The following is a 27,071-nucleotide window of genomic DNA, read 5'->3' on the forward strand; positions in this document are numbered from 1 at the left end:
AGAAATAAGGTTAATGGTTAGATGCAAAGTTTCTGTTTTTTGCAGTTAGTTGCAAAGTTCCTAGTTGTATGCAGACATAAACACTCAGATGCACAGTCATGAGGTGAATCGGTGTACTCCAAATAACTCATGTTCATTTGGGAAAATGGATGATCCATATCAATGTGCATCAAGCAGAAAACTGTTCTCTAAGGTCAGTAGGGGGTGTCTGAAAAGAGGTCCTAGATACTTGTCTTGTTGCCACGCGTATTTATTAAACAATAGGGCTTGATCAATCTCCCACTGAAATAAATGGAAGTCTTTGGTTTGGGAGTTTGCTGGGGCCCAGCAGGTTTGTAATTTACTATTTGCCCTGTCTGCAGATGTGCTACTTAAGTGTCTCTTCTTTTGAAATGATTAGTCTGTGTTACTGATTACTTCACATCTGTGTCCCAAGTAGGAAAGAGGTCTTAGAAGACTTCTTTAGAATGTTTCTTTCATATTATTATGCAAATATATCTGAAAGGTACATTTCACATTAAGAGCTGCAACCAAATTACTAGTGAAAAGTTGTTGAACAACATTGGCTCCTGTGTCACACTGGAGGATAGTATCGTTTGTATTTTTCTTAAGGAGATTATAATATCTGCTCTCCTCAATGTACCCAAGAGTCAAACATACAGTGTTACAGGCAGGGCTGAACAGTGAAAGGGAGAACACTTGCCTTTGCTAGGACTCCTGTTCTATCTGTTAGAACCAGTCTTGCCACTGTGGGCACAAAGAGCGTGTTTACATGTGCTCTGGGAGTGGAGGGGGCACTTTAATTAGAGTGGCTCTGACAGCCACTCTACTTAAAGCACCTCCAGTGTCTCGTGTATCAGCGTCTCCGCACTTCAAAATGGTGGCAGGGGTCCTAAAGGTCATCCAGCGAGCTATAGTTAAAGCACCCCCCCTGCCATTTTCATAGATTCATAGATGTTAGATTTTGAAGTGTGGGGACGCTGATACATGAGACACGGAGGCTGCCGGAGCACGCTAATTGCACGCTCCAGCAGACTTGATTAATTGAGTCTGCTCTGGCATGCTGTAATTACAGCGTGTTGGAGCAGCCTCCCGGCATGTCTCCAGACACCCAAAGCCTTTTCATCTCCTGCTTACAACATTTGGAACTGTTTTCTTTGTTTTTCTGTCTTCCTTACACCTTTTTGCCTCAAATTCCATCTGCAAAACTCATTTCTTTCTCCCTTCCCTATACAGAACTCTGAAACTGTATTCTAATTGGAATAAATCTAGACATTCTGCAACTTCTATATATGTTTTAGGCTTATATTTTTCCAAGTTATTGAATCTTGAAACCATATTACTGATCCCATTCATTTTATGAGACTGGTTTGTGAAACACTACAGGTGCCTGATATTGAATGAAAGCTCTGTTGCACCCTACAAAGAGCTCAGTGTGGGCTACGCACCCAAATATTTGTCCAGCTTCCAAAGAAGGCTTTGCATCCCATGTGGAGCTCTGTGCTGCTGTAGTCACAACGTTGTCTGTACTGAAGCTAGTTAAACTAGTTTAAAGTTATCTTGGATATGTTTATGAAAGCTGTTTTCAGACTGTGGGATCGCAGTGTAGGGAGAGATTTAGACATCAAATTACAGATTATGCATACCTATGAAATGATAGAAATTATACCCATGCAACAAATATATAGGTTGTAGCTGTGCTGGTCTAAGGACATAGGCAGACAAGGTTCTTTGGGTAAATCTGATGTCTTTTATTAGACCAACTCAAATAGTTGCAAAGAAGATTTTTTTCCAACTATTTGAGTTAGTCTAATAAAAGATATCAGATTTACTCAAAGAAACTTGTCTACCCATACAACAAATAGCTTGCCATAAAAAGCAAGTCTGGATTTTAACATATAAATATATATTAAAATCCAGACAAGAGAGAGCGAGAGAGAGAGAGATGCATGTATATATAGCACAATATATAGCAAGTCTGGATATATACGTTATAATATATTTATAATAAATATATATATATATATATATTTATAATGCTTATATAGCTATATATAAACAAACATAAATGGTATAGTATAATGTATGTGTGTGTACAAACACACATACACACACTATTAAATACTATATATAACTTCAAAAATATAATAAGATACAATAACATATTGTTATTAAAACATATGTAGTCATTCAAATCTTGTATGCCATAAAATAAAGATACTATTTTATCTAGGAAATTCTTTTAATTCTTGATGGTCTAAACATACCCTTGTTAACTCATCAATTATGTTCTGTTGTTCTATAACCTGCAGCTTTAAAAACTCAGTTTCTTGCTCTTCATTTGCTTGATCCAGGTCATTGAGAGATTTTAATTTCTTTAGAGGAGGGTGTGATGTCATTTTTTCTCTCTGTGGTAATAACATAAAATAATAGAAAGAAAGGAAATGAACAGATTCAGAGCTTAAAAACAAACAAGCAGAAATCTTCCACTTTGGACATAACTCCTCTCCCTCCCCCTGCCTAAAAAAAATGCCTGTATTTTTTTCAATACAACTGCAAAACTGTCATGACTTAACTACTCATTAGCACCACTTAACTGTTGAGTTATACTGAATGTCAAGAAGTTAAACTCTGTGTGCACACGCACACACACAATCACACACACACACACAATCACACTCATTCCCACCCCACCCCCTCCATTGACATTGCTGTCTATAAGGAAACTACTTCTTTAAGCTAATGGAGCTCCTCGACCTACTGGCATAGAGACATGTTTTTCTATAGGTGTAGAAGTGCTCTAGGCCAGGGGTTGTCAACTGGGGGTACACGTACCCCTAGGCACATTCCCACATGTTGTCTCTTACCCAGGGGAAGGGAAGGGTGTGCCAGGTGCTGCCAGCTCCATACGGCACACCGTGGCACCTCCCTGCCCCCCCTGCACTTGCTCTCCTGATTGGCTGCCGGGCCTCTGCCCTCAGCCAATAGCTGAAGGTGAGGAAGCACCCGTCTACAGACAGACGTGGGGCAGGGGGGCTTGCACGTGATCACCCACCACCCCGCACCGCCGCCTCCCAGAAGCAGCCAGGGGGGCGAGGGCACCGGCACCCCTGGGCGGGCTGCACAGGCACTGCCCAGCTGACCGGACGTGGGGGGGGTGGGGCCCTCTGTAAACAGCCGCCACCACCAGGAGGGGTACACTTGTTAAAAAAGGTTGAAAACCCCTGCTCTAGGCTGTTGTCTACATATATTTCACCTCTTGTTTCAAGACTATGGGTTAGGTATGAAGTCCTAGGCTTCAATGTCTGATTAGCTGCATGTCAAATTATGTTTGCATACATAATGACTCATCTTAATCAGTAGTCTGACAGAACCAAAATGACAAAGCAGTCAGCCTGCTCCAGACAAGTGTAAAAGGTATCATGGGTCAGGGATGATATCCATCAACGTGCCATGTGTGGGACATCTTTTCAGGACCTATCTGCTGAGACTGTAGTAAATGGCATTAGATCTCCATTGTATTAATACCAGAAACCCCTAAATGAATGAGAGTCAAATACAAGCCTTATAAATCCAGAAGGATTTCATTTAACAAATCTATAAATAGAAAAGCTTTTCCAACGTGGGAAGAAGGAAATAGCAGGTACAACAGAACCAATATTTGAGGTGAAATTTATGGCCTCTTCCATCAAGTTTTCCTGCCCACCTTTCCACATAGAAGTATATTCACAATTGCCTGAATTACAAATTTAATGTATATGAGAGATAAGGATTTTTGTGGGCGATATCTTCTTTTGAACCACCTGCATAGCTAGGATGAAGTTAGACAAGCTTTCAAATACAAGGCATTCTTCATCAGGTTTATCAGTCTCCATAATTCCTGGACCATGATGGCTATACTATCAGTCCAACAGTACCAAATTTAATTTATGAAAGACCATATCAAAATCCTGGGGTGGGTGCACGCATGTATGTACACACACATGCACACACACATGCACGTGCACACACAGATGCACGTGTGCGCGCACGTGCACACACACACACACACACACAGAGTCCTAGAGTGGTGTTCAATAGCATTCTACATTCAATACCATTTCTACATTTTCTTTAGTGACAGCTTTGAGTTTTTCCTCCATGCGCTGTAAGGACAACATCAATTCATCATTTCTCTTGGTGAGGCACTTGTTCCTTTCCAGGAGAGGTTTGCATTGTTTTTCAGCTTCTCGGACACGTTTCAGCTGTAATAATAATGAATAATGGCCTGGTTAAAAAAATATACTCTCTTTTTCCTCACTATGAGCTCTTGGTTTAGCTCTCTTTCCTGGGGGATTGTAGGCCTTGCTAAAGCATAGATTAGGGCAATAATTACTGACCTAGTTAAGTCCCAAAGGAAAATTATCAAATGGAAGTGACAAGGAATAACAATACCTTGCTGTTATTTAGCACTTGTCAGCCACAGATTTCAAAGCACTTTAAAAGGAAGTAACACTGCAGATGGGGAAACTGAGGCATATGCTGGGATGAAATGACTTGCCCCAGGTCTCCCAACAGACCACTGGTACAGTTTGGAACAGACACCCATTTTCTTTATCAAGGCTCCATGCCTTACAGACAAATGATACAGACCTCTTCACCAAAAGGAAGATTTGGATTTGTCTGCAGCTGGTCCAAAACACCCTAATTGTAAATACTGCATCCATAGCATGAGTCCTCAATGGACAATGGAAAATTTTTTATTTATAACAGCGTGGATTTTTAAAAATCAAATCATTGTTTAGCAGTGAAAAAGCATTATAGTACATAGTGCTGAATTCTACTACTGGTAAGTCTAAATTCCTCTATACATGAAATTCCCCTTTCCTTAGAAGATGAGGTTCTCTGAACAACACTATTAAAAAAATCCTTATTTTAATGGGAAGGAAGACACATAATTACATATGAAGTTGTGCTTTGCCTGTAGCAGTACCCTGGATCATAATATATTATTTAATAAATGTGCTCATTACAATCAAACTCTCTAAGAAATGTTTACAGTCTTTCTTCTAAGCAATGCCATTTTCTCATTAAAGAAAAAAAGACTTTGGCTGTTTAAAAGTATGCATCAAATTATAACCAATTAGACTGAATATTCAGGCTATTATTTGCTAAATGCTGTAGGAACTCAGTTTTGAGAGATGTAACTAATGGAAGCAATACACGTTAATGCATTTTACTGTATTACAATTGTGATAAGTCATGATTTTACAAGCTTTAGTTAATTAATACCATTGATGTGAATGAGATAGCTACACTGAAGCCAAATGAGTCAATTATGATTCCTGTCCTCACACTGAATACAATGGAACTGCTCTGAATTTCAAAACCTTAATCTTTAACTGGAATTGCAGAAATGCTGATGGTCAAAAAAGCACAGATGTCCACGGCAAGGCATACCTATTCCATGCTAAAATAAATCTGTCAAAGGAATGAATTTACTGTAATCCATTCTCTGTAGATCTGATATTTATACTGTCCTCAGCCTGCATAGTCGATATGCCAGATGCTGAAATACTGTCATTGTTTGATTTTTCAAGAATAGATCTGACCAGAAGCCGCTATGTGCTTAGGAGTATCTGATAAGAAAAGGTTGAGTCAGATAACATAGAAACATTTAACCAGAATCCTACAAACCAATTTTTATTGTGAACCCATGGTAAAACCACCTTGAAGTCAATGGTTAACTGGTGTAAACTCAGTGTGAGTAAGATCAGAATCATAACCCTGCATTTAATTGTTACAGTGTCTATGTGGGGTTTAGGGATTATAGCTAGTTTACATGCACCACACTAGTATAAAAACACACATCATTATTCTAAGAGGAAATTGATATCAGATTGGGCTACATTTTTACTATGAAATTTCCTATGATACCTCCCAAGAACCCTGTAAACCAGGGGCAGGCAAAATATGGCCCACAGACTGAATCCGACTATTTCACCTGGCCCACTGGCCCCCCCAATTAATTATCCCCCCCCCAGCCAGTGCACTTCGCTCCCACCCTCATGCCAGGGAGGGCCTCAGCTCTGGCCTTGGCCATCTGGGTGGGGACACTACTGCTATTGCTGCAGCCACCAGGGGACTTGCTTGGCTTCCCCGGCCTCCAACAGCTCCTCCTTGTGTCCGTGCTTCAGCACTTGCTCCGGGCAGCAGGTAGGGAAATGGTGGCAGGCAGAGGGAAGCTGCAGCTGGGTGGGAGTGTGGCACATGGAGCCTGAGGCCTGCACCTGGGGGGGTGGGGGGTGGGAGTGCAGAGTTTGGGTGGGAAGGGTGTGGGTGCACATATGTGATGGTGAGTGGGGGGTGTGTGGGAACACATGATGCACATTCCCTGCCACTGGTGGCAGCAGCAGGCAGCAGACCCTCAGGGGTGCTCATGGCCCATGCAGGCGCAGCTGCCTGGCAGCACGTGGTTCAGAACAGTTCCAGGATTTGCATGTGGTGGAAGGAGCAGAGCCAGACTGGCCTGCCTCTATCACATGGGGCTCCCCATGGCTCACATGCAGCTCCTGGGACTCCCACACTACCAGGGAAAGCCCCGCATAATGGAACTGGCAGCCTGGCTCTGTTCTCCGCTGCCACATACTGCTCCTGGGACTCTGCCGAACAGGAGCTGCATGTGGTGGCAGGGAGCCAGGTGAGGCTGCTGGCTTCATCATGCAGGTTTTCCCCCCCGCTGGTGTGGGAGCTGCACATGACCTGCAGGGAGCGACAGAGGTGGGCAGCCTGGCTGCGCTCCTTGATGGCATGTGCAACTCCCAGAACTGGCTGGAACTGTGCAATGCCTGAGCAGGCAATGAGCCTGCTGCTGCTGCTGCCAGCAGTAGGGGCTGTGCACCATAGGGGGCATGTGCAGGGTCCCCATACCCCCACCCTACCTCACACCCCACACCCCCCACAACTACCCCACATATACACATACCAGTAAGACCTCATTTTTGACCTATTATGCAATCCTCTCTATATACACTAAGCACACACATGTAAGTCAGGACAAAAATATTCTTTGAAATAAAATTAAAATCTGTTACAGTAGATTTTTTACTTTTAGTATATGATTTGTCTTTTTTCCGGTTCTAAGGCAAGCCCCCCTCCCAAAAAGAGTACTTCCAGGGGCAAGGGGAGGGACTTCTGATGGTCAGGGGTTGGGGGAGGGACACCTGCCCCAAGACAGTGGCCAGGGGCAGGGCACCTGTGAAGGGGCAGGGCTACCCTTGGTGAGGGAGATGGAAGGAATGGAGATTCAGGTAGCAGCAAAAATGAGCCCTTGAGGTATTTAAACATACCTCTTATGTTTAAATACAATGCCACACCATGCTATGTTTTATGAAGTATGGTCTGAAGCACCTCATAATGCATGGAACAGTTGTGTGTTAACAGATGTGGTGAAACAAGGACTAAGGCCCTGAGCCAAAGCCTACTGTCATCAATAGAAAAATTACCACTGATTGCAAGGGGCTTTGGACAGGGCCCTGAGGTTGCTGAGCACACCCAAGAGCTGTGTCATTTCCTGTCCTTTCATATGAGAAGTTCTAAGCCTTAGGAGTAAAGGGTAGACACAGCATAAATCATGACTGCCTAAATCACCCTTCTTTCCTTTCCCTGAGACTTCCTGCCTCCCCAATTGACAAGGACAAGATCACACACCAGTTCATTTCGTTCATCTACAAGTAGTGTGTTCCTGTCCTCCAGTTTCCGGATTGTGGCATTCAGCTCTGCCATCCTCTTCTGGTTTCTGCGTAAATCCTGAAAATGGAGAAAAATATCATTTAGTTACTGGTTCACATGGAAGATACATTGGACAAGTCAAGTTAAATGCTATAAAATATAACCACATCATCATTTTGTAGTGAAATGAACCCCCTTGGCCATATTGGTACCATTTATGGAGACCATCACAAGGGACTTGTATGCTAGGAAAAAGTTCAAACAGCTTGGATCTCATTTCTGGACCCCACTTACATTTTGTATGGTCATTTACTCCTGAGTAACATGGGTATAAATGATATGCTATTCTGCTTTGGGAGGGTCCCATATTCACTGCATCTGGTAGTGTTTCATAACCACATAGTGCAATGCAGGGCAGAAATTGGCCCTTGGTTTGAACCCACTGGACCAGCTAAGAACCAGCTATTCAGCGGAAAGAAAACACCTGCAAAAACATATGTGCTTCTAAGGTATCTACGAGGGCCTTTGGCAGACATAGCTAAGAATTTCCACTAGAGGGTACTTCATAGAGTTCATAAAATGAAGCTTATCTTCTCTGTAGCAAATAGGAAAAATGATGCAGAAAGCTGGTGAGATTATTATGTAAACCAAAGAGCCACGCTTCTACATTTCAGAGGACAGGGAAACCTGCTCACAGGACTGCTGCAGTGCTCTGAGCCATCCCCTGCTCTTCCTGGGATCTCTCTCTTGGGACTGCTCATGTTACATTCTGCCTCCTTCACTAAGAAGAGCTGTTCATCCAAAGCTTCTTTCTGCAGCTGAAGCTTCTGTACATAGCCCGTCTGAGTCTCCAGTTCTTTCTCCAAGGAAAAGATTATTCTGTCTTTAGCTTTGATCTCATCCATCTAAATGAAGAAATAGCAGAACAATATCAACACATAAATCCAACAGCATGTCAGCATTGCAAGAGTAACTCAGATCACTTCAGCGCTGCCGTTTACTATTGTATCTGCTGTTGAGTATCATATCAGATTCCTAGATAATGAACTTGATCAAGGTTTTACCATAAACAATACAAACTATGAATCATTATTGCCTGTGGCTTGTCGATTAGAAAGGGCATCACTGAACCTATACACAAGCTCTTTTCAATGGTGTTCCACTTCTGTAGCCCCTACTGACATGTTCAAGAACTGCAGAGGATTAAGATCTGTGAAAAATCAGAGCCAAAGTTACAGTCTATCACCTAGCACCTCATGTAGTCATTTACAGTACAAAATACCATGGCTAAATGAAGATATGTAGGCTCAATCCCTGGTAGTGTAAATGGAGTTATATTGATTTACATCAGTTGAAGATATGGCCCTGTTTAATCAATACAGAGTCACTGATTTACATCAGCTGGGGCTCAGCGCCCAATCTGACAATCTTGCAGTCTAGGGGCCGACTCTGTATTGGAAGGGTCATTCTACTAATTCTTGTTTCTTTGGATATCAGTTGCTCCATTGCTGTGTAATGTTCCAGATTCATCTAGCCCACAATAAAGCACCTCACACTTCATTTCCTTCACTGGAATCTTGATGCATGATGCTTGACGACCAGAAAAGGAAGGGTTAACTCAATTTTGGAATAAGATCACTGCACACAAGCCCTAAATGAATACAGAGATTGGCAGAAGGCAGCTAATGCCATTGAGCCTAAGGATGTTCAGTGAACCAGAATTTGCAAAATTTTCAGAAAAAGTGCACTGCAATCTGTGAAAGTTGCATGAGTCATTTCCCAAAAGCAAAAATACTATCTGTGCTGAATTGTGCCTACAGCCATCAAAGACACTTTACTGAACCTGTAACCTTTCAAGCATACTGAAATGCCTTTAGAGTTATATTTTCATATTAATGGGCCAGATTTGGATTTCATTTACCCAGGTGTCAATCTACTGCAACCCTCTTGACACCAGGGCGATATAGTTTTTCCACTGAGTTTTTACCAGAGTACATGAAATCAAAGCCTGGCCTAGTGCAATGCACATATGCAAATAAATATTCTGGAAACAAATTTCTGTTCATTATAACTTTCGAAAACTGTTTCACATCCCAGATCAGTCACAGAATATACACAGGGTGATACAGAGTTAAATGTAGCTAACTTGCACAATTCTATCACGGAGCTGGAGGAAGACTATAAGTACTTGATGTCAGAAGAGAAGTGCCTCCCCCACCTTTTAGCACAATAGCTAGGTTAGGATTCTAGACCAGGGTTTTAGGCAACCCAGAGGTGGGTATGAACTTACATTTCCAACTTCCCAGCAAAGTCTCTAAACATTAGGTCATGGGCTCTCCTCACCAAAAGTGTGTAGTTTAAAAAAACGTAAGGGAATTGTTTTGACTTTTCTGACTTTTTTTTTTCTTTTTGGGGGGAATGAAAGTGTTCCCTGAACGCCACAAAAGTTTGCCAATAGTTTCAGTGCTTCTTCCGTACAATGTATGTTTCGGCTCCACGATGCTCACAGAGGTTCTTTTAACACACATTCGTTGGGGAATAAGAGAAAAAGAGACAGCAGTAGATGTATTACAACTACTCAGTTCACTGCAGAACAAGAGCATTAGCTCATTTATTTAAGGCCGATGTTAAGGCCATTTATTTAAGGCCCATCTAATCTTGAACGGTTGCCACCTACTGCTGAAGACTTATTTCCTGGGAGGGGTGATAACTAGACATTTCTCATTTGTTTTTTAAACAATTTTGAGCTGAGTGGATCTAAGTACCACGACAAGAGGCAAAGGCTAGAAAAAGTAACACAAGCTCTGTGGTATATGGTGGGAGCTACTAACCAGTCTGCGGATATCCCGCTCACTCTCCCATTTGATCTTAGAGATGGCTTCCTGGTGGGATTGATGCTCACTCCGAAGATCACCCGCTTTGATCTTGTCTGCCTGGATCATGTTATTAAGAGCCTCATCCACCTGCTTTTTGGCAGATTTTAGTTCAGTAATTTCCTGCAAAAGCTTAAGGCGCTCAGAGTCAAACTGTTTCCTGGCCTCTTCACGAGCCTCAATGGTCAGCGCTGTCCTTACTTTGTCACTACTCCCATCCCGCAAAGCGCACAGTGCTGACTTGAGGCGCTGGATTTCACTGTCTCTGACTTTGACCATCCGGGTCATCTCCTGCTCGTGCTGTTTGATTAGGTTCTCCCGCACTGCCTGTAGCTCCTTCATCTTCTCCTCGTGGAGTTTCGCCTTGAGTTCAGTGATTTGCACAGTCTGCTTGCGTTGCTCCAGTTCTCGGATCCGTTTGGTTTCTTGAGTCTTCTCCCTCTCAAGTTTAGCAACCTACACGTTGAGAAGAAAAGAAAGTCAACAGCCACAAGCAAGATGATACACAAACATGTCTACCCAGGATGCCTATAAAGTGCTGCACCCAAGGGACAAAACATATCCAAGATGCCCCTATCTTCCTCCACCCCCGGTATGACAAAACTACAGGCATGTTTAGAGGCATTCTCTCAGCAATTACCTCTTCTTACCTCTTCATACTCCAGCAAAAATCTTATTGGTTCCATTGACATTTGATGGAGTAAAGTCTTTAGTATTTGTCCCCATATATTTTTTTTCCTTAAGATGAATGCTTCATTGCTTTTCTTTAAAAAGAAAAACCCCAACTACTTACATCCTTTGTCCATACCTAAAGGACAACCCTGCGATAATGGGGCAACCCAATACACTTCAGAAACCAAACACAGACCTCAGAAGCAAACACAATAGCAAACTCACGTGAATGTACAACGGAGGAAAGTGATTTGATAAGGAAAAAAAGAGATTTCACTTTGCTGAAAACTCAGTGGGTTGTTCTAAGGTTTATGAAAAGGAAAAAAGAAGGATTTGAAAGATTAAAACTCCCATGACAATTTCTCTTTAAAATAAATACTATAAAGAATCAGAGTGTGCAAACCTTTTAAAGTGAGAAAGAAAAAAAATCAATAATAATAAATAAAAGACTAGATCAGTTGAAAGCTCTCCAAGAGACACCAGTGGGGCCTGCTTGTGGTCATAATTGATTAGAAGAATGAGATTTGCCAAAGATAGGGAAAGCTATACGCAAGATGTACTGTCTTTGTCTTCTGTCCCCAAGTGGTCTCAGATATATGCTAACCAAAATAAATCTCCTATTTAGGAAAAAGCCCTAATAGTGTGATTTTACTTTGGCTTCAGGTCCCCAATGTCATTCTGACAAGTATTAGTCAACCGCTGAAAATTAAGCGGTGTCTTTCTTCAAAGTCTCCTTGAGAAAAAAAACAGCTACCTCCCTAAAACATCAGTGTTAAAGCTTTTGCTGTTCAAGAACTCAGGCAGAAGTTTTAACATTTGTGTGCTAAGATAGGTACTCACCCCACTATGTATATGCCAAAATAAAATCAGGCCGATTCCAGAGGCACTCGGCACTCAGCTCGCACTAGAGATCACTGTTGCAGTAGCAACATCTAGCTGCTGTCACTCTATACAAAAGGAATAACCCTATTGTAGCACTATTCCACTGACAGGCAAAAAGCAGGGCATGGCTGACTACTCTCTAATACAGACAGGTAAGTAGGGCTAGGGAATAACATTCAGTGTCTGTCATCACTTCTGTATGTTGCACCCTAATTACAATTACTACCACTGAAACTAAGGCCAGTTTTACTTAATATGCCTAGTTGTAATCATCCAGATGTGCAGGTCTGGGGTCTCTTTAACCTCCTTTCCCTTGCCCCTCTGTTTCATGCCCTTTGCACCTCTCCTTGACTAGGGAAAATGAGTAGGATATCTTACCTCTCACATCAGCATACTTTATCTCATTGATCAAAGAGAAGTTTTGATGGGCTACAAAATGACACCCACTTAGTCCTGCTTAGAGTGTATTTACATGGCAGTCAGGCTTCAACTTCTACATGATGTTCAGCCTGCCTTGAGATACCTTTCGACTAGCTAGCTCTGGTACAGATAGCCCACACAGAGCTGTGTTGCCATGGCTACCCTGTTATCAATACCCAAGTGCTCTAGTTTATAGTTCACTCAGGTGTGTCTACAGGCGCTGCAGTCACACTTGACTGCAATGCTGACGTGCCCTTTAGTGGATGGGGGAGGGTGAAGCAAGGTGCTCTGCTGGAAGAAATTTCAGTTAAAATTGGTGAAACAAAGTTATGCAAAAAAAGGTCCCATTGTTCACTGGCTCAGATTTTTACTCTTCTATGTGCTTGCTTCTCGTTACACCCATGAAAAGGTGAGGCTGTGGCAGGGAGGTGCATCAGAAATTTCTACCCAAGCTTTTTGGTGGGAGGAAGAGGAACAGTCCCTTCTTACTCTCTCAGGCATCTCAAATGATTGGTCAGCCAGAAGATGTTCAATTTGAACCAAAACTCTCAGTCTGAGCTAAGTTAAAACTTCAGATATAAGATCTGAACCACATCCAGAACCAATTTGGGAGTTGGGTACTTTCATAACATGGGCCCAACCAAAAGCTTTGATCAAAATGGACTTCAACTCCATGTTCATTCAAACTTGAGATCTCTTTTCATGTGTTGTAGACCAGGAATGTCAAACAGTTGGCCTGCGGGTCACAACTGGCCTGTGGAGTTGTATGCTATAGATTGCTGGCCTGCCCCCATTTGTTGGCCCCAGTCCTGCGTGCTGCATGCAGGCAGCACAGGTTTGGGGTGCCGCATACAGCCTGTGCCCCAGACCCTCTGTGCCACGTGCACCATTGGGTCCAGCCTACATGCCATGGGTGGCACGCACCCTTTACTGACCCGAGGGACCATGTAACAGCAAGCCGTGTGTGCAGTGCATGCAGCTCGCATGTGCAGTGCACAGGTTGGAACCAGCACCACAGGCACTCCAGAAGGGGTTGGTCCTCATCTGGCCCACGACCCTGTTGTAGGCCAATCTTGAACTCCACTGTAACTCTTTGGGTCTAATCCTGCAATACTGTGAGCACTCTACATCACATGCATGTCACTGGGAATGCAAGGCATTCAGCACCTTTCAGGAGATGCTCAATATCTGGTGGGAGCTACTGAATGTGAATTAATCTCTTTAGTTTGTTCATATTCTACTGATCTCCCTCCTAGGGACTGATGTTTTGTAAACAGCTTCACATGTTCAGAAGTCTTTAACAAGTCTTGCTTACCCGTGTAAGTTCCTTTTTTTTTTGTCACCCCTAAAGTGACAAGTAGCAATGAACCTCAGGGTACTAAAAGTATACAGCCACAGTAGAAATAGAGCATCAGCAAGCAGCTCTTTGCTCCATCAAGTTTCTGGCAGCTAGCCTACATTTCCTACAGAGTAGATAGTCTCTGCCCATGTGCAAAACATCCATGCCGATGCCTGAAAAAGTACTTTGCCTGTCCAGGATCTGAGATCAGCCTGCTGTACAAGCACGGGATGCGGAATGAATTCAAGAGAACGTGTCAGTTCCCTCACAGTTTGCAAGTCAATGGCTATACATCTCTTTGAAGAGTGAGGGGAGAAACCCCCAAGAGATTATCAGCTCATGAGACAGCACAGAAATGTCAATTCTTTCTTTCATCCCCCCAGTTAAAGAAACTGATTTTCATGGAATCAGCTGATGGTCGAAGATTCCCATTAACCCTGATATATGGACAAGAAAGGCTTTCACAATAAATGGCCTCATGGAACCTGGAGCCCTTGGTGGTGTTCAACTGTGGCAGCTAGAAACAGCTCAGCCTAGGTTTGTCTGCCGGAGGCCATGCTTATTTCTGAAGTAGCCAAAGAGTCTGGTTCATAGGTTTCAATTACAATTGACTGGGGGAGCAAGGGTGGGGGAGAAGAGGGGGGCAAACACATCAAGAAATGATTGAAACACCTTTTGGAATGATTTTGGTGGCTGGATTGCAGACCCAGGGAGCTGGGATGTGGGGAGCACTGTCCCTACCTATGTGACTGGGGGACAGGAAGTCAACACTAGCTATAAGATGGAGCATTTGTTTCATCTGCTGCCCATGAAGAGCACATTGTAAAAATTAAAGAGAGATTGTGCTTATCCAGTGTCCAAGGAGCACTTAGCTCTGTTCATACAACCGCTTTATGGTATGAAAGCAGTGCTCTGAATGCTATCTGCATTAACATTGGTCACTCCAAAACACAGATACAATGCACTGTTAATTTAAAGCACCTCTCAACAAACAGGAAACATGCCATAAAATGGTGGGGTGGGGATGGAAAGGGAAACACTTCACTGTGTGCACACCTCAATATAACAGAGAGGTTGGGTCAGTGCTGAGGATTTGGGATAAGAATGCCTTCGGGTGGGGTCAAAGCCCATGCCACTGGCATATCAAGGTAGTTTTAGACCACCTAGTTTAGGCACCAACAACAATGGAGCAGCAGCAGCAGAGAGCTCAACTCAGGTACTTAAATGCACATGGCGATTTGCTCATAGTGAACTCTGTGGCATTGTGGCTGCACAGCTATCAGTGCCTGAGCTAGCTAGCCTAAAGGTCTACACTGCAAGCAGTCACACCACAGACAACCATGCAGACTTCCCCCAAAAAAGCACAGTATAGAATTTCACACTATATATTTATGGAGGGCTTCACTCATTACTGAAGTGCAACCGTCTTTGGTATGGATGGATGCAGTCAGTCATTTGAGAATGCATAACAACACTGCACATTAGTTACAGATAGAAAAAGGGTATTGTAGTCAGAGAACTCATAAAACCAGCTGGTATATGGCCAGGATATTGTTAAAGCCAGCAAACCTCTTCTTCATGAGCGTGATGCTTCATTAACTTTGTTAACTGAGTCAATTGAGACTAGCTCCACTGAAGTCAGTAGCATTACCTACATAGAAAAATGGAAGGTGGGGGCAGGAGGAGGCTTCAGTTCTGGAGGAAAAAATGCATTTCATTCACTGGTTTTCCACGATGCAGTTTTTCTACATGCTTTACTACCATAGAGAGACTGTCCTTTGATATGGACTCTTCACTCACCTTAGACTTCTCTTGATGTAGCTCAATTTGAATGTCTGTTAACTTGGTCCTGAGCTCTTCATTGGCAGCCTGCAGGGCGACAAGCAGTGCCTCAGGCTTTTCGCCTTTGCTACGACCTTTTTTTGACATGGTTTAGGATTAGTGAGAGTCTGCGTGTTTAATTCGTTTCAAATCGGGACTGCCATTTTTTTTTATTCGTTTCAGTGCAAGTTGTCTCAGCACCTACTGTATGACATTCCTTAAGGTTCCCTTCTCAGCTGTGTTGGAAGCCCTGTGAGAAATAAGACACGCTGTCATTGATCAGTGGGTAGCAGCAGTGCAATGGCTCACATGGTTACAAAATAATCACAGGTCATTTCTCTAAACACTGTCACCTCTGTCCAGGGCCTTACAAGGGAGGTTCTAACACAATTAAATTGCTGTGTATGAGCTTGGCCATCTCCAAAGTATTCCACACTTTCTTCTTCTTACAGGGAGTACCCTCAAAAAGTAGAGATTATTTTGGTATTTCATAAGGATTTATGTACCTGGCAATGGAGATATGCATTTTTAATTCATTTTAGTTGCAATGATTGGCATTTATTGACAGACTTTGATGAGGTTTTTTTTGTCTAGCCATAGAATAAGTCCAGTAACGGCAGCAATAGAGCTAGGTTCCTCCATATTGCCTGGTCAAGGTATGTCTGTCTGTATGCAAGGTGTGTGCACCAGATCCATGCCACTCAGTCCCTGGCATTGTTAATGGAAACTTCACACCACAATACCTCTATACATGATAGGGCAATCTGAAAGAAGTTGAAGACTGGCACTAAATAACATGTACTTGCTGGGTTTCCCATCCTTTGTACTAGCTCATTTTACCTTTTCCTCCTGATCACCTGTGCAAAAGAAAGGAGAAAGTTGGCTGTATGTGCTGTAGAGCAGGTAATTCCAGAGCTCTTTCTCTAGTAGATGATGAATGAGAGAAAGATTCTGCAGACTTTCCCAAGGGGGAACTAAACAGTCACTAACAATTACTGTATGTCATGGAGTGAACAAACTGCACCGCATTCATTCCTGTTGCTTTGAATTCACTATAGTTTCAACCTGTATAATTTCAAATGACTCGTGAATACGTAATCCTGTAACTCCATTTGACTTGGCATTTCAGATGCTACTTTCAGCTATACCGGGGTTACTCCTTCAAAATCACTGAAGTTGCTTTGGATTCACAGTACTGAGATTGGCCAGCATTACCTCTATGAGCCACTTATAAAACTGAAGACAAATGGTCTTTTCTACACAGTGGGCTAGCAATGGTATAACAATCAGAACTGAGCTCACAATTTGCAATAAGGCTTGTGTAGTCTGCTTGTCTGTGAACTAGCTATTATTGGGAAAGAAAATATGCTTTCAAAACCCTACAGTAAACACAGGCTGTTCTTGTCATATATATTGTACGGCAGCATCACAAAAACTACATTAGACCAGCTAGCACAAGCTTAGCAAAATGAAAGCTGAAGGACATGGGAATACTTAAGAATGAGGAAAGCTTTGACTGCCTATGTGATATGAATGCTAATGCCCTTGCGATTTGTTCAGGTTCAGATGTTGAACCTTCCACGAGATAAAACATGCAAGGGATTGATTTGGGGAGAGAGAGAAAATAAAAAAGGGGGATAAGCTAAGCCAGGAAAGAAAATAGACTAAAAATTCACAGTGGATTGCTTCCTGCAGGGATGTGGTTGTTTGGTGTGTGGTTTGACTTCCTACTCTACATTTAAAGCATAGATTTCAAGTACAGGCACAGAACCCCACTTGGCAGAGAGCAGGAGATAAATGCTATAGGCATGCTGTAGGTCTGACTGCTCGTGGGTCATCTCCTGACTCAAAAACCCTAATAGCACAGGAGAGAGCATGCATCACTGACTGCAGCCCTGCAATAGTAACAGAGCTTCACCACATGAAGCCCTACTGCCTGTAGTGTGATGCGCTAGTTTAAAGTCAGGCTCCCATAGAAAGGCAGCAGTCCATAACAAGATTGATGCTTTTCATTCAGGGATTGGATACCTTGGATGATTTTTCTTGAAAGCACAAAGAATAGTGGCGATTACACATATCAGTGCTACACAGATGGGATGTTTCAGTGACAGCTGCTGTGCATGAAGCTAGAGCAGGCTGGAATAACAGTATTCCAGGCAAAAAAACTGCAACAGAAGCATAAACTCAGGGTTAGAAATGAGGGGTAACCAAGGAATCTAGAATGAGGTATGACAAACACTTTCACAACCTTCTCCAAATGGGTAATTTATTCCCTGCTGCTTTATCAAATATGCATTATATATTTTTTTCTGTGTAGATAAACATGTGAGCTTCAGTGTCTGGATAGCAAGCAATTTCCAGAGGTGGCTGTGACACTTTGAACTGCTGAGATAACAGAAACTTTAGCTAATGCACTGGGCCACTTCACTTGCAATCCCAAAAATGCTGATGCAACATTATCATCAGCCACAGGGCTGGGTTTACTTGCTAGCATGCTGCTATAAAATGGCTTACAAAGGGATTATGAAGCAATATGCAAGAACTAAGAAACAAGACTGGGAACAAACCCAGTGTCACTCTGTTACAGAACATGCGTATAGCTGGCATCAGTACAAAAAATGGTAAACACTAAAAATCATCTTATAGTTTCTAGGGCCAAGTTTCACAATGGGTTATTCCTGGTATTACCTATTGGGGCAGGCTCCTTCAAAGTGTAGTAGTGCGTGCAGTGCTTATTATGAGTAGTCTCTACTGAACTCAATGAACCTATTCACTACCGATTCTGCACCGAGACTACAAGTGTGTGCAGTACTGTGTCCTAATTATAATCTCTCATAAGAAGAGCAGAGCATTATAGATTCTTATCAATCAATAGGGATTAATAGGCATTAAAGCTGGCTAGTTTAATAGTTCCCCTACTGGCTTAATACATAACTTAATGAATAATGACCAGATGCCAAAATGCTCTGTCATTTCTTTTGGATTAATACACTTTCTTTATGGCAGAGTTGGCCAATCTGTGGTATGTGTGCATGTCATGTAGCAGATTGGGGAGTAAACAGGGTAGCACAGCTGCAGATAGGGTGGGGAGCAAGGAGCAGAGAGCAGGTTAGGCAGGGAGCACAGGGCAAGAAGCAGAAAGCAGAAGGGCATATCAGGCAGAGGAAGGGAATCATAGCTACACTTGGAGAAGGTGTGTGGCTAATTTATGGAGCACCTGCTAAAAAAGTTGGCTCCCCTGTAATGGCCAAAACCAAAAGGATTAATGAGCAACTTATAGCAAAAAAGAAATCTGCTTTTTGAGAGTATCTGATAAAGACACATAATAAATATTGGCTAAAATAAAGCTTATGGAACTGGTTTCTGCAGATGCTTCCTGCTTGTCTGGAGTATAACCCATAACGTTATATTTAACTGTTTGTACTGATTATAAAACTGCCATAAGTTTAAAAAAAAAAGCAGAACTAAAAAAAGAAAACTGCAGACTTAGCTGATTTAATAAATTTTTGCTTAAAGGTCAATAAGATTAACAAACCTAAACACAAGGCATAATTAACACATCTTAACATTTTTTTAAGTAGGATGGATTTGGGTGGGAAAAATGCTAATCTCAGACCCCAAAGTGATGTGGTATAATTTGCTTATTGGGTAAACCCAAGCTTGGGCAGTAGCCTATTATAATAATTTCTAACACCTTTTAACCCCATAGGGTAACAGCTATAGGGTAAGATTGTGAGTGGCTCTAAAGCCAACAAATTAGCACAGAACAGGATATAAAAGAACACGCACGTTAAGTGACCAGCAGGAAGGACGGAACAGAAGGGTCATTGCTGTCCCATGCCCCCGGATCCCTTACTCTCAGTGTGAGCGAGGACCAGATCCTGACTGAGGGATTTTCCCCGGTATTTCCCTCCGACAGCATGGATTGGGGACGCCTGACTTCGCTGAATCAACTTGACGTGTACCTGACACTGAGGGACTATCGATAAGTTGCTAAACAAGTGGGAACTGTTTGTTAATTTGTCTGTCTGTTTTTATTATCACTGTCAATTATTAACTTTTATCGTTATGTTGTCTATTAGCTTAACCTTTTTACTAACTGTTATATGTGTAAACTATATTTTTTGCTGTTATAAGTAAAATTCATTTTTACTGTTATAAGTGAAACTTATCTTTGCTTCACTCCCAACTCCATCTCCTCAATCCTGAACCAAACAGCACAGTGGTTGATACAGTTGTAGCACTCAGTCAGCCTGCAACTAAATTGATACACTCACAGTACCCAGCTGGCCTGTGACACTCCCCCATGGAAAAGGTAAGTATAGATCTTCAACCACTGAAAGATAACAAATTATCAAATGGAAAAGAAAATGTCACCTTTAAATTAATTTTTTTTTACTTGCACAAGTGTAATGGAAATATTCAGTCAAATATTATAGTCCCATCATACATTGGTCTGCTATTTTATCATATCTCCAACTGATTATAAACTAGAAGAGACCTACATTATGTCTGTTAAATTGATCTGAGCTTATAATTAAAAGCAAACAATATGTTGGATGGATTTACCTTCTCTCTATACTCAAAGCCTATCTCTCTATCACTAGCCTATCACAGTTTCAGCCACTGCATACCTTGCTGATTTTTTAAACTATGGGTGATCATGAAAAGCTGTGGGAGCATCCACTGATCATTCTGCATCCATAAGTTGGGCTATGAAGCATGTACAACAAACTGGTACAAGTAGCAATATCTGCTGTTTTGTTCCTGCATTTAATTATGGGCATGAAAATGAACCTTCAGTTTCAGAAGAAAGGTTGAGACTCAGCAAGCTCTTCCCGTTTCCGGCAGGTACCCAGGTCCTTTACACTACCATAATCTTCCTACTAGATGCAACAAGCTCCAAACCCTTGCAGACATTACTGACTCCTTCTACACCTTTCATACATAATCCCAGTGGATTGCTGGCATCTCTGAGACTAGTTGTGGACATGCCAATCAGCAATGTACTCTCACATACTTTGCCACTTTGATTGTATGTATTCCTTCACATCCAGTAACACCCTCTTCCCTTTTCTACCCTTGATCTTCCCAGTTTTGAGAAACATTGAATCAATAATTTGGAATAGCCATCTAACATACTATGGGAGGCTACAAGCACAGAGGTAGCTTGCTGTATTTCAGTGAGGCTACTTGATTAACACAGATTCAGATTTAGGACACTGCTAAATTCTCATCTAGGAAACTAGGATAAAATATGTACTGAATACATATTTCAGATAACCTTGTGGCTAGACTGACTGTCTGCAGCAGCACTTAAGAAAACTTGCAGTAATATGATCCTGGTTATAACTGACCTCTCCAGATCAAAGGCAGTTCTGAAAAGAGGCTATATGGTCTTGTGGTTAGAGTAGGGCTTGTGATAAATAACTTTTGGGGTCTTTACCTAGCTCTCCCACTCAGTGCCCGGGTGTGTGACCTTGGCAAATCCATAATTCTTTTCTTCTTTTTAGCCATCTGTGGAACAGATATTATAATAATTACCTGACTTATGCAGCTATCTAATTAATAATGACATAGTTAATATAACAGAGTAGTGAAGAGCATAGACCCTGAGACTACAAGTCTACCAGATTGATTGCAAAGACTCAACTGATCTAAATCAGTGAGCTGATTGAACCCCACCTGAAGATCTTCCATCTTACATAATTAATATAACAAAGTACTTTGCAATTCTTCAGCAAAAATCCTCAATGCACTGAAAAAAGCATTGGCATTTAGGCCCTTAAACCTAGGAGCACCTTTACTGAGTTAGTCTTACAGCTTATTAACTGGGGTAAAACAGAAGTCCCGAACTAGTTGCAGAGGGTGAGAGGTTGCACTGGTGCTCAGGAGAGGGCTCTCTCTCTGCAGTAGTGTTAAACTTTCAATCCATACTAATGAGAATAATGATAAACAAGAATCAGGCTTCATCAAAACTTCGTCAAAAGAAGAGGTGATAGGGCAGATCTCATTACAGGCAAAGCACCTACTTTGTCAAAACTCTTCAACCACTGCTCTCTCAGCCACTTGCTCCTTGAAAATCAGAGGTAATTTTTAGTCAGGTTTCCATTCATCTGTCCTGTGGGGGAGTGACTGAAGTGAAGAATTAGAGAGCTTGCTAGATCTCAGTTCATAACAGTCATTTCTGCCTGGCTTGTCCTCCTCACTCCTTCACTGGCCTCCTTCATGGCTTTACTAAAGTCATGACTGCATGTTAACTGCTCCTTAACTAGCTGTCCTTAGCTAGCTGTCCTTAGCTAGCTGTCCAGCCGAACAGCTCAATTTACGGATACAGAGAGGACACTCACACATTGACTTAATGTACCAGATTTTTTAATCTAAGGCCTGCTGTTATTGCTGCTGGCTGTGGCAGATCCCTCAATCAATCCCTGTGCTGTAAAAGTCTATCAGCAGTTCCAGAACTGAAAACAAGCTGGTGCAGCTGCTCTAGGGCAGTGGTTTTCAAACTTTTTTGGCTGAGTACCTCTTTACCTGAAACATATTACTGCCCTTATGCTCTACACCCAGTGCACCTCTGCACATTCATTCCACTATCAATGCCATTATTCACCAGGCACTGATCAGTCAGAAGCTGCACCACCATTATAAGAATAGAGGCTTTTATGTCTTGCAAAGAGTCATGTACCCCAAAGGGTCATTTTCTGTGACCACTTTTGAGATGAAGGTTTCTGGCATGGTTGAGAACAGCTGCTGATAATGACTCCTGAGCAGTTTTGGTAGGCATATTTCCAGGGTTGGAACATGCAAATGGGAGTCAGTGGGCCTGGGAAGATCTTAACGAGGATGATGTGTAGACATGCCCCAAGAATCTTGACTCCTGTTTCCATGCATTAACTACAAGATAATGTATCGCTGCTTTATAGATTTTACGACCAAATCTATGATGATGAGCTCATTTAGTCTGACCTCCTGTACAACGCAGGCCAAAGAACTCCATTTAGACACTCTTGTACCCTATAATTTGTGTTTGGCCACTGCATACTTTCAGAAAAGTTTCTGGCTTTGATTTTCAGACTTCAGAAGTATCTAGGACATCCTTTGACAGCTTGTTAGATGAACTAATTTGTGTTAATCTTTTTCCGCTCCTGTAATTTAAAAACAGTGTTGTATGGATAGACTGCATTTTCATGCTATGCATGTGGAATGTAGACTTTTTGCCTGCTTTAATATGCTGCTACTCAACAGGGTTTTAATGGCAAATAAGGTTTAGACACACAGAAGTCTTTGCAGGAATCACGATCTAAAGGATCATGGATAAAAATATTTCATACAGAACCTCATGTTGCCCGTGCTATTGTGTTCTACCTCCAGGCATCACTGACTTGTTGAGTGCTATACGTCTCTGGACGCCATCCAGAGAGCAGCCTATTAGAGCAGGCTGAACTCCATTGCACACATTGGACAGTGGCATATTGGCAATAGAAAGTTCTTAAAATACTGTTTCATGGCTTTGTTCCCTCAAAAAGCCCAGGGCAAGCTTTAACTTTGTTAACTGGACCACTGAAATAACCAGATTGCATAGACCCCAGCTGTGTCCCCCTTCTCACAAACCCCTTTAACCTTAGGCAGACATAAAAGCTCCTGCTCTAGCATTGATAACCATTATCTGAAAATATGTGAATCACCCTGCTCCCCATAAAGTGGTCTGAAAATACTTCCTGGATGGGGAGGCAGGAATAATCTGGGACATGCAGTGGCAGTTTGCCAGATTGTCTTATATACTGACCATTTGCCCACCTCTTACAACCCAGAATGACAAAGACAATTTGCCCAGAAGAATAAGCATTATGCGATCCAACCAAAGCTGTGCATGTCTCTCTCAGGCCAGTATAGAACATGGCATGAGCACTAAAAAAAGAGAGACTGCTGCTAAATCCACAGCAACTGGCAAACTTTTCTGTGATGCTTCATTGACCACAGTATGGTGGAAAGGATGTCCCTTTCAGTCTAAAAATAACCCTGAATTCTACTATTTATCCTACAGATGCCTAAAAGAGAAGTGTTTGCTTATCAGGATTCTCTCTCTACTTATGTATATTCAGCCTGGATTATTTATTGTAAGGCTGTCAATGAGGGATAGGCTTCTGGTGTTAAAAGTTGCATTTCAAAAGAAAAAAATACTTCTGAACCAGCTGTTTTGAATTTGAAAAGCAAACATAAAGAGATTTAAGAATAGGCAGGAAATGAGGCAGGACAGCGGTCTTCAACGTTTTTTAACAAGTGTACCCCTTCTGTCTCAAAGTTTCAGCTCATGTACCCCTTTATATTTTTTCCTTGTTTTTAAGGGGGAGGCTGGGGCAGATAGAGGCCCTGCGGTGAGGGAGGGAGTGGGGCAGGGGCTGGCTCTGCTCATCTGGGACGGGGCAGGGCGGGGCAGGGAGGGGACGGAGCCACAAGCGGCTCATCCAGCAGGCGTGCGGGGGGGTGGCTCCTACCATTATGCACACTCTGCGAGGGCATGGGGCATGTGCCCCCAGATCTGTGTGGAGGCAGGGTAGGCTGCTGCTTAGGGGGCAGATAGAGGGCCCAGCAGTTGGAGAGGAAGCAGGGCTGGGGCATGGGCAGCGGCTGCCCAGCTTGGCCGGAGCACAGGACTGAGCTGCACGGGGTGAGGCTGGGGCAGATAGAGGCCCTGCGGTGAGGGAGGGAGTGGGGCAGGGGCTGGCTCTGCTCATCTGGGACGGGGCAGGGCGGGGCAGGGAGGGGACGGAGCCACAAGCGGCTCATCCAGCAGGCGTGCGGGGGGGTGGCTCCTACCATTATGCACACTCTGCGAGGGCATGGGGCATGTGCCCCCAGATCTGTGTGGAGGCAGGGGAGGCTGCTGCTTAGGGGGCAGATAGAGGGCCCAGCAGTTGGAGAGGAAGCAGGGCTGGGGCATGGGCAGCGGCTGCCCAGCTTGGCCGGAGCACAGGACTGAGCTGCACGGGGTGGGCAGCTCCCACTGCTACATGCACCCTGGGAGAGCATTGGGGGCATGTGCCCCCAGATCTGTGCGTGGGGGGGTGGGTAGGCTGCCACTGCAGGGTGGGGTACTGGGCTTTTCCCGGTGAGTACTGGGCCAGGCCATAGCTGGGGTGGGCGATGGCAGTGCTGGAAGGAAGATTAGGGGGGACTACCGTGAATTTTGGGGTGGTGGCAGCTCCCCCTGTAGCCCTGCTCCTGTAGGCCCCCATGGTGAGGGAGGGAGTGGGGCTCCCTCTCCCCACAACAAGCTTAACCAGCCGGACCTGGCTGCTCTCCACATGGCCATGCTGCATTCCTGGCCGCCCGTGTACTGCACTGCAGCTGCGCGCACCAATGCGGAGTACCGCATACCCGCTACAATCCTTTTAAGTTACGCGTACGCCCTGTTGATGACCACTGAGGTAGGGCATTTGAGACTATGGTATATGTTCCTTGTAACAGTTCCATTTACATGAATGCTTTTTACCTGTAGCTGGTGTCAAAATACTTGTCCTTTATTTCAAGATGGGAGATGGGTGATTTTGGGCCTTAAAGCATAATGCAGTTGTCAGATGATATTGATTCTGTTCTTGAATCTGCCATGTGGACTTTGATAGGACATTTAATTTTCAGAGGGAGCTGATGCATTAATGTCTTTAAAAAGATGGCATTAACTTCTCTCTTTGCCACATCTTCTGCATCTATAGAGGAATTAATAGTATTCCCGTTACCTTACAGTCACAGAGAAGAAAACCTATTATTGCAAGAAGAATAATTGGAAAAATGGAACTTTTATCCACAGAAAGTTTTGACACTTGAAAATTGGTCTTCATGCTGAATTAGAATAAATGATAAATGTCAGCATTTTTAAAAGTACCATGGAAGAGAAATTTCCCTCCCCACCTACTTCCCAAAAAATCATTCACACCCTGAAATGTTATTTTAATGATATAAAAATATTTACTTATAACACAAAATATTAAATACTGCATATTTAATATATAAATGCAGTAATAGCATTAATCCAATTTTAAAGCAATATTTTTTCAACCAGATCTTTTTAGATATACTCCTGACGCTGCACCCCAGCTTGATTTCTCAGCCTAGTAAGTTAGCCTGTACAGACCTACATAATACAAAACTAGATGGCTTTTGGTCCCCTTATTAGCTCATTCAGAGGACTTCTTAGTACTGAATTTGCAACGTTAATAATATTCTTTAACATAGTGCTTTAGTGAGCAAACAGTCGAGAATAGCTTTTACATCTGGCTCTCAAATAGCAGTTGCTTTGGTTCTAGTCTTGATGATGCTACTAAAATGGGCCTAACAGGTTGTCTCCTGTAACTCTGAAATCAGGAGCATAAATAGGGAAATGTAAGATTTATAATCTATTTTCTTGAACTTAGTATAAGGGAAGGTTTGTTGTAATATGCATACTTTTAAATTTAGCTTACTGCAGAGCAATAGGCATGCTGGACACCAATCGCTGTGCTGTATAAAGCATTCTTAAATATTAATATAACAAATATTTAATCAGGGCCTGATATACATATTAAATGTATTAAATTAAAATGGGGAAAGGATTAAAACTTAAAGATGATCAGTCCTCATGAGCCTATTTGGAAGGTCTCACTCTTAAGAGAAAAAAAATATTGGCATAAGTTTTTCAATGAATTGGTTTCTATGATACATCACTAGAAAATGACTGAGGTCTGGATGGTAAACTTGGTTTTTCAAGGACCCAGGAATTTCCAGACATCAACAAACAATAAAATTACTGGAGGAGTGGGAGCGACTGCCTAGATGACTCCCCGTGAACCCTTTAAGATCATTAGTGAAATATCCTAAATTCAAACAGATACCCCAAACAGAAAAATATCCTTGCAAAAAGAAGCGTGCCTTTCTATGTAAGATTCCTGTCCTCTTGTCTCCTTCTGCAGGGGGTTATCTATTGCCATCCCACCTTGCCAATACCCAATGATGAGCACATTAGGGACCATTTACAAGACAGAGGAATCGAATGTTTCGCTCTGCTGCCCTGTTATCTATTGTGATTTTTTGCACACAAGCAAACGGCAGCGAGTGTCACAGGCTTACAAACCCCTGGAATATACTGCTCTGGCGGCAGAGATTCAAGGAGGCGGGGGAAAGAGCGTGCACTTCAGCTTGACAAGGCACGTTTTCCTTCTCCCTCTCCCTGAAACAGCTTGAAGTGGAAGGCCAAACAATCATAACTCTGAGGGAGCAAAGTGCTGGAATGGATTCTGCTACATAAGCAGAAATTTTCTCCTTCGCATTATTCAGAGGCTGCCAGAGACATGTTTTGCTTTCTAAATGGATTTTGT

The 27,071-nt window shown here is 42.7% G+C and overlaps 1 protein-coding gene across 2 annotated transcripts in view; it reads right to left on the reverse strand.

The window, feature by feature from the left end:
• The window catches only part of JAKMIP2 (janus kinase and microtubule interacting protein 2), a 114,034-nt gene that overhangs the window by 25,893 nt on the left and 61,070 nt on the right, over positions 1 to 27,071 (reverse strand). The window contains exons 1-7 of one of the 2 annotated variants that reach the window (XM_025210153.1): positions 16,224 to 16,257; positions 15,697 to 15,967; positions 10,542 to 11,039; positions 8,406 to 8,615; positions 7,690 to 7,788; positions 4,098 to 4,244; positions 2,268 to 2,408 (exon numbers count right to left, since the gene is read on the reverse strand). In XM_025210153.1, coding sequence (XP_025065938.1) covers positions 2,268 to 2,408; positions 4,098 to 4,244; positions 7,690 to 7,788; positions 8,406 to 8,615; positions 10,542 to 11,039; positions 15,697 to 15,825 — 1,224 coding nt within the window. In that variant the 5' untranslated portion in view covers positions 15,826 to 15,967; positions 16,224 to 16,257. Of the gene's footprint in view, positions 1 to 2,267; positions 2,409 to 4,097; positions 4,245 to 7,689; positions 7,789 to 8,405; positions 8,616 to 10,541; positions 11,040 to 15,696; positions 15,968 to 16,223; positions 16,258 to 27,071 lie in introns of those variants that run through there. The other variant, XM_006028720.2, reaches the window with a different exon arrangement.

The sequence above is a fragment of the Alligator sinensis genome, unplaced genomic scaffold, assembly GCF_000455745.1.
Source record: "Alligator sinensis unplaced genomic scaffold, ASM45574v1 scaffold360_1, whole genome shotgun sequence".
In the NCBI taxonomy this organism is placed as follows: domain Eukaryota; kingdom Metazoa; phylum Chordata; order Crocodylia; family Alligatoridae; genus Alligator; species Alligator sinensis.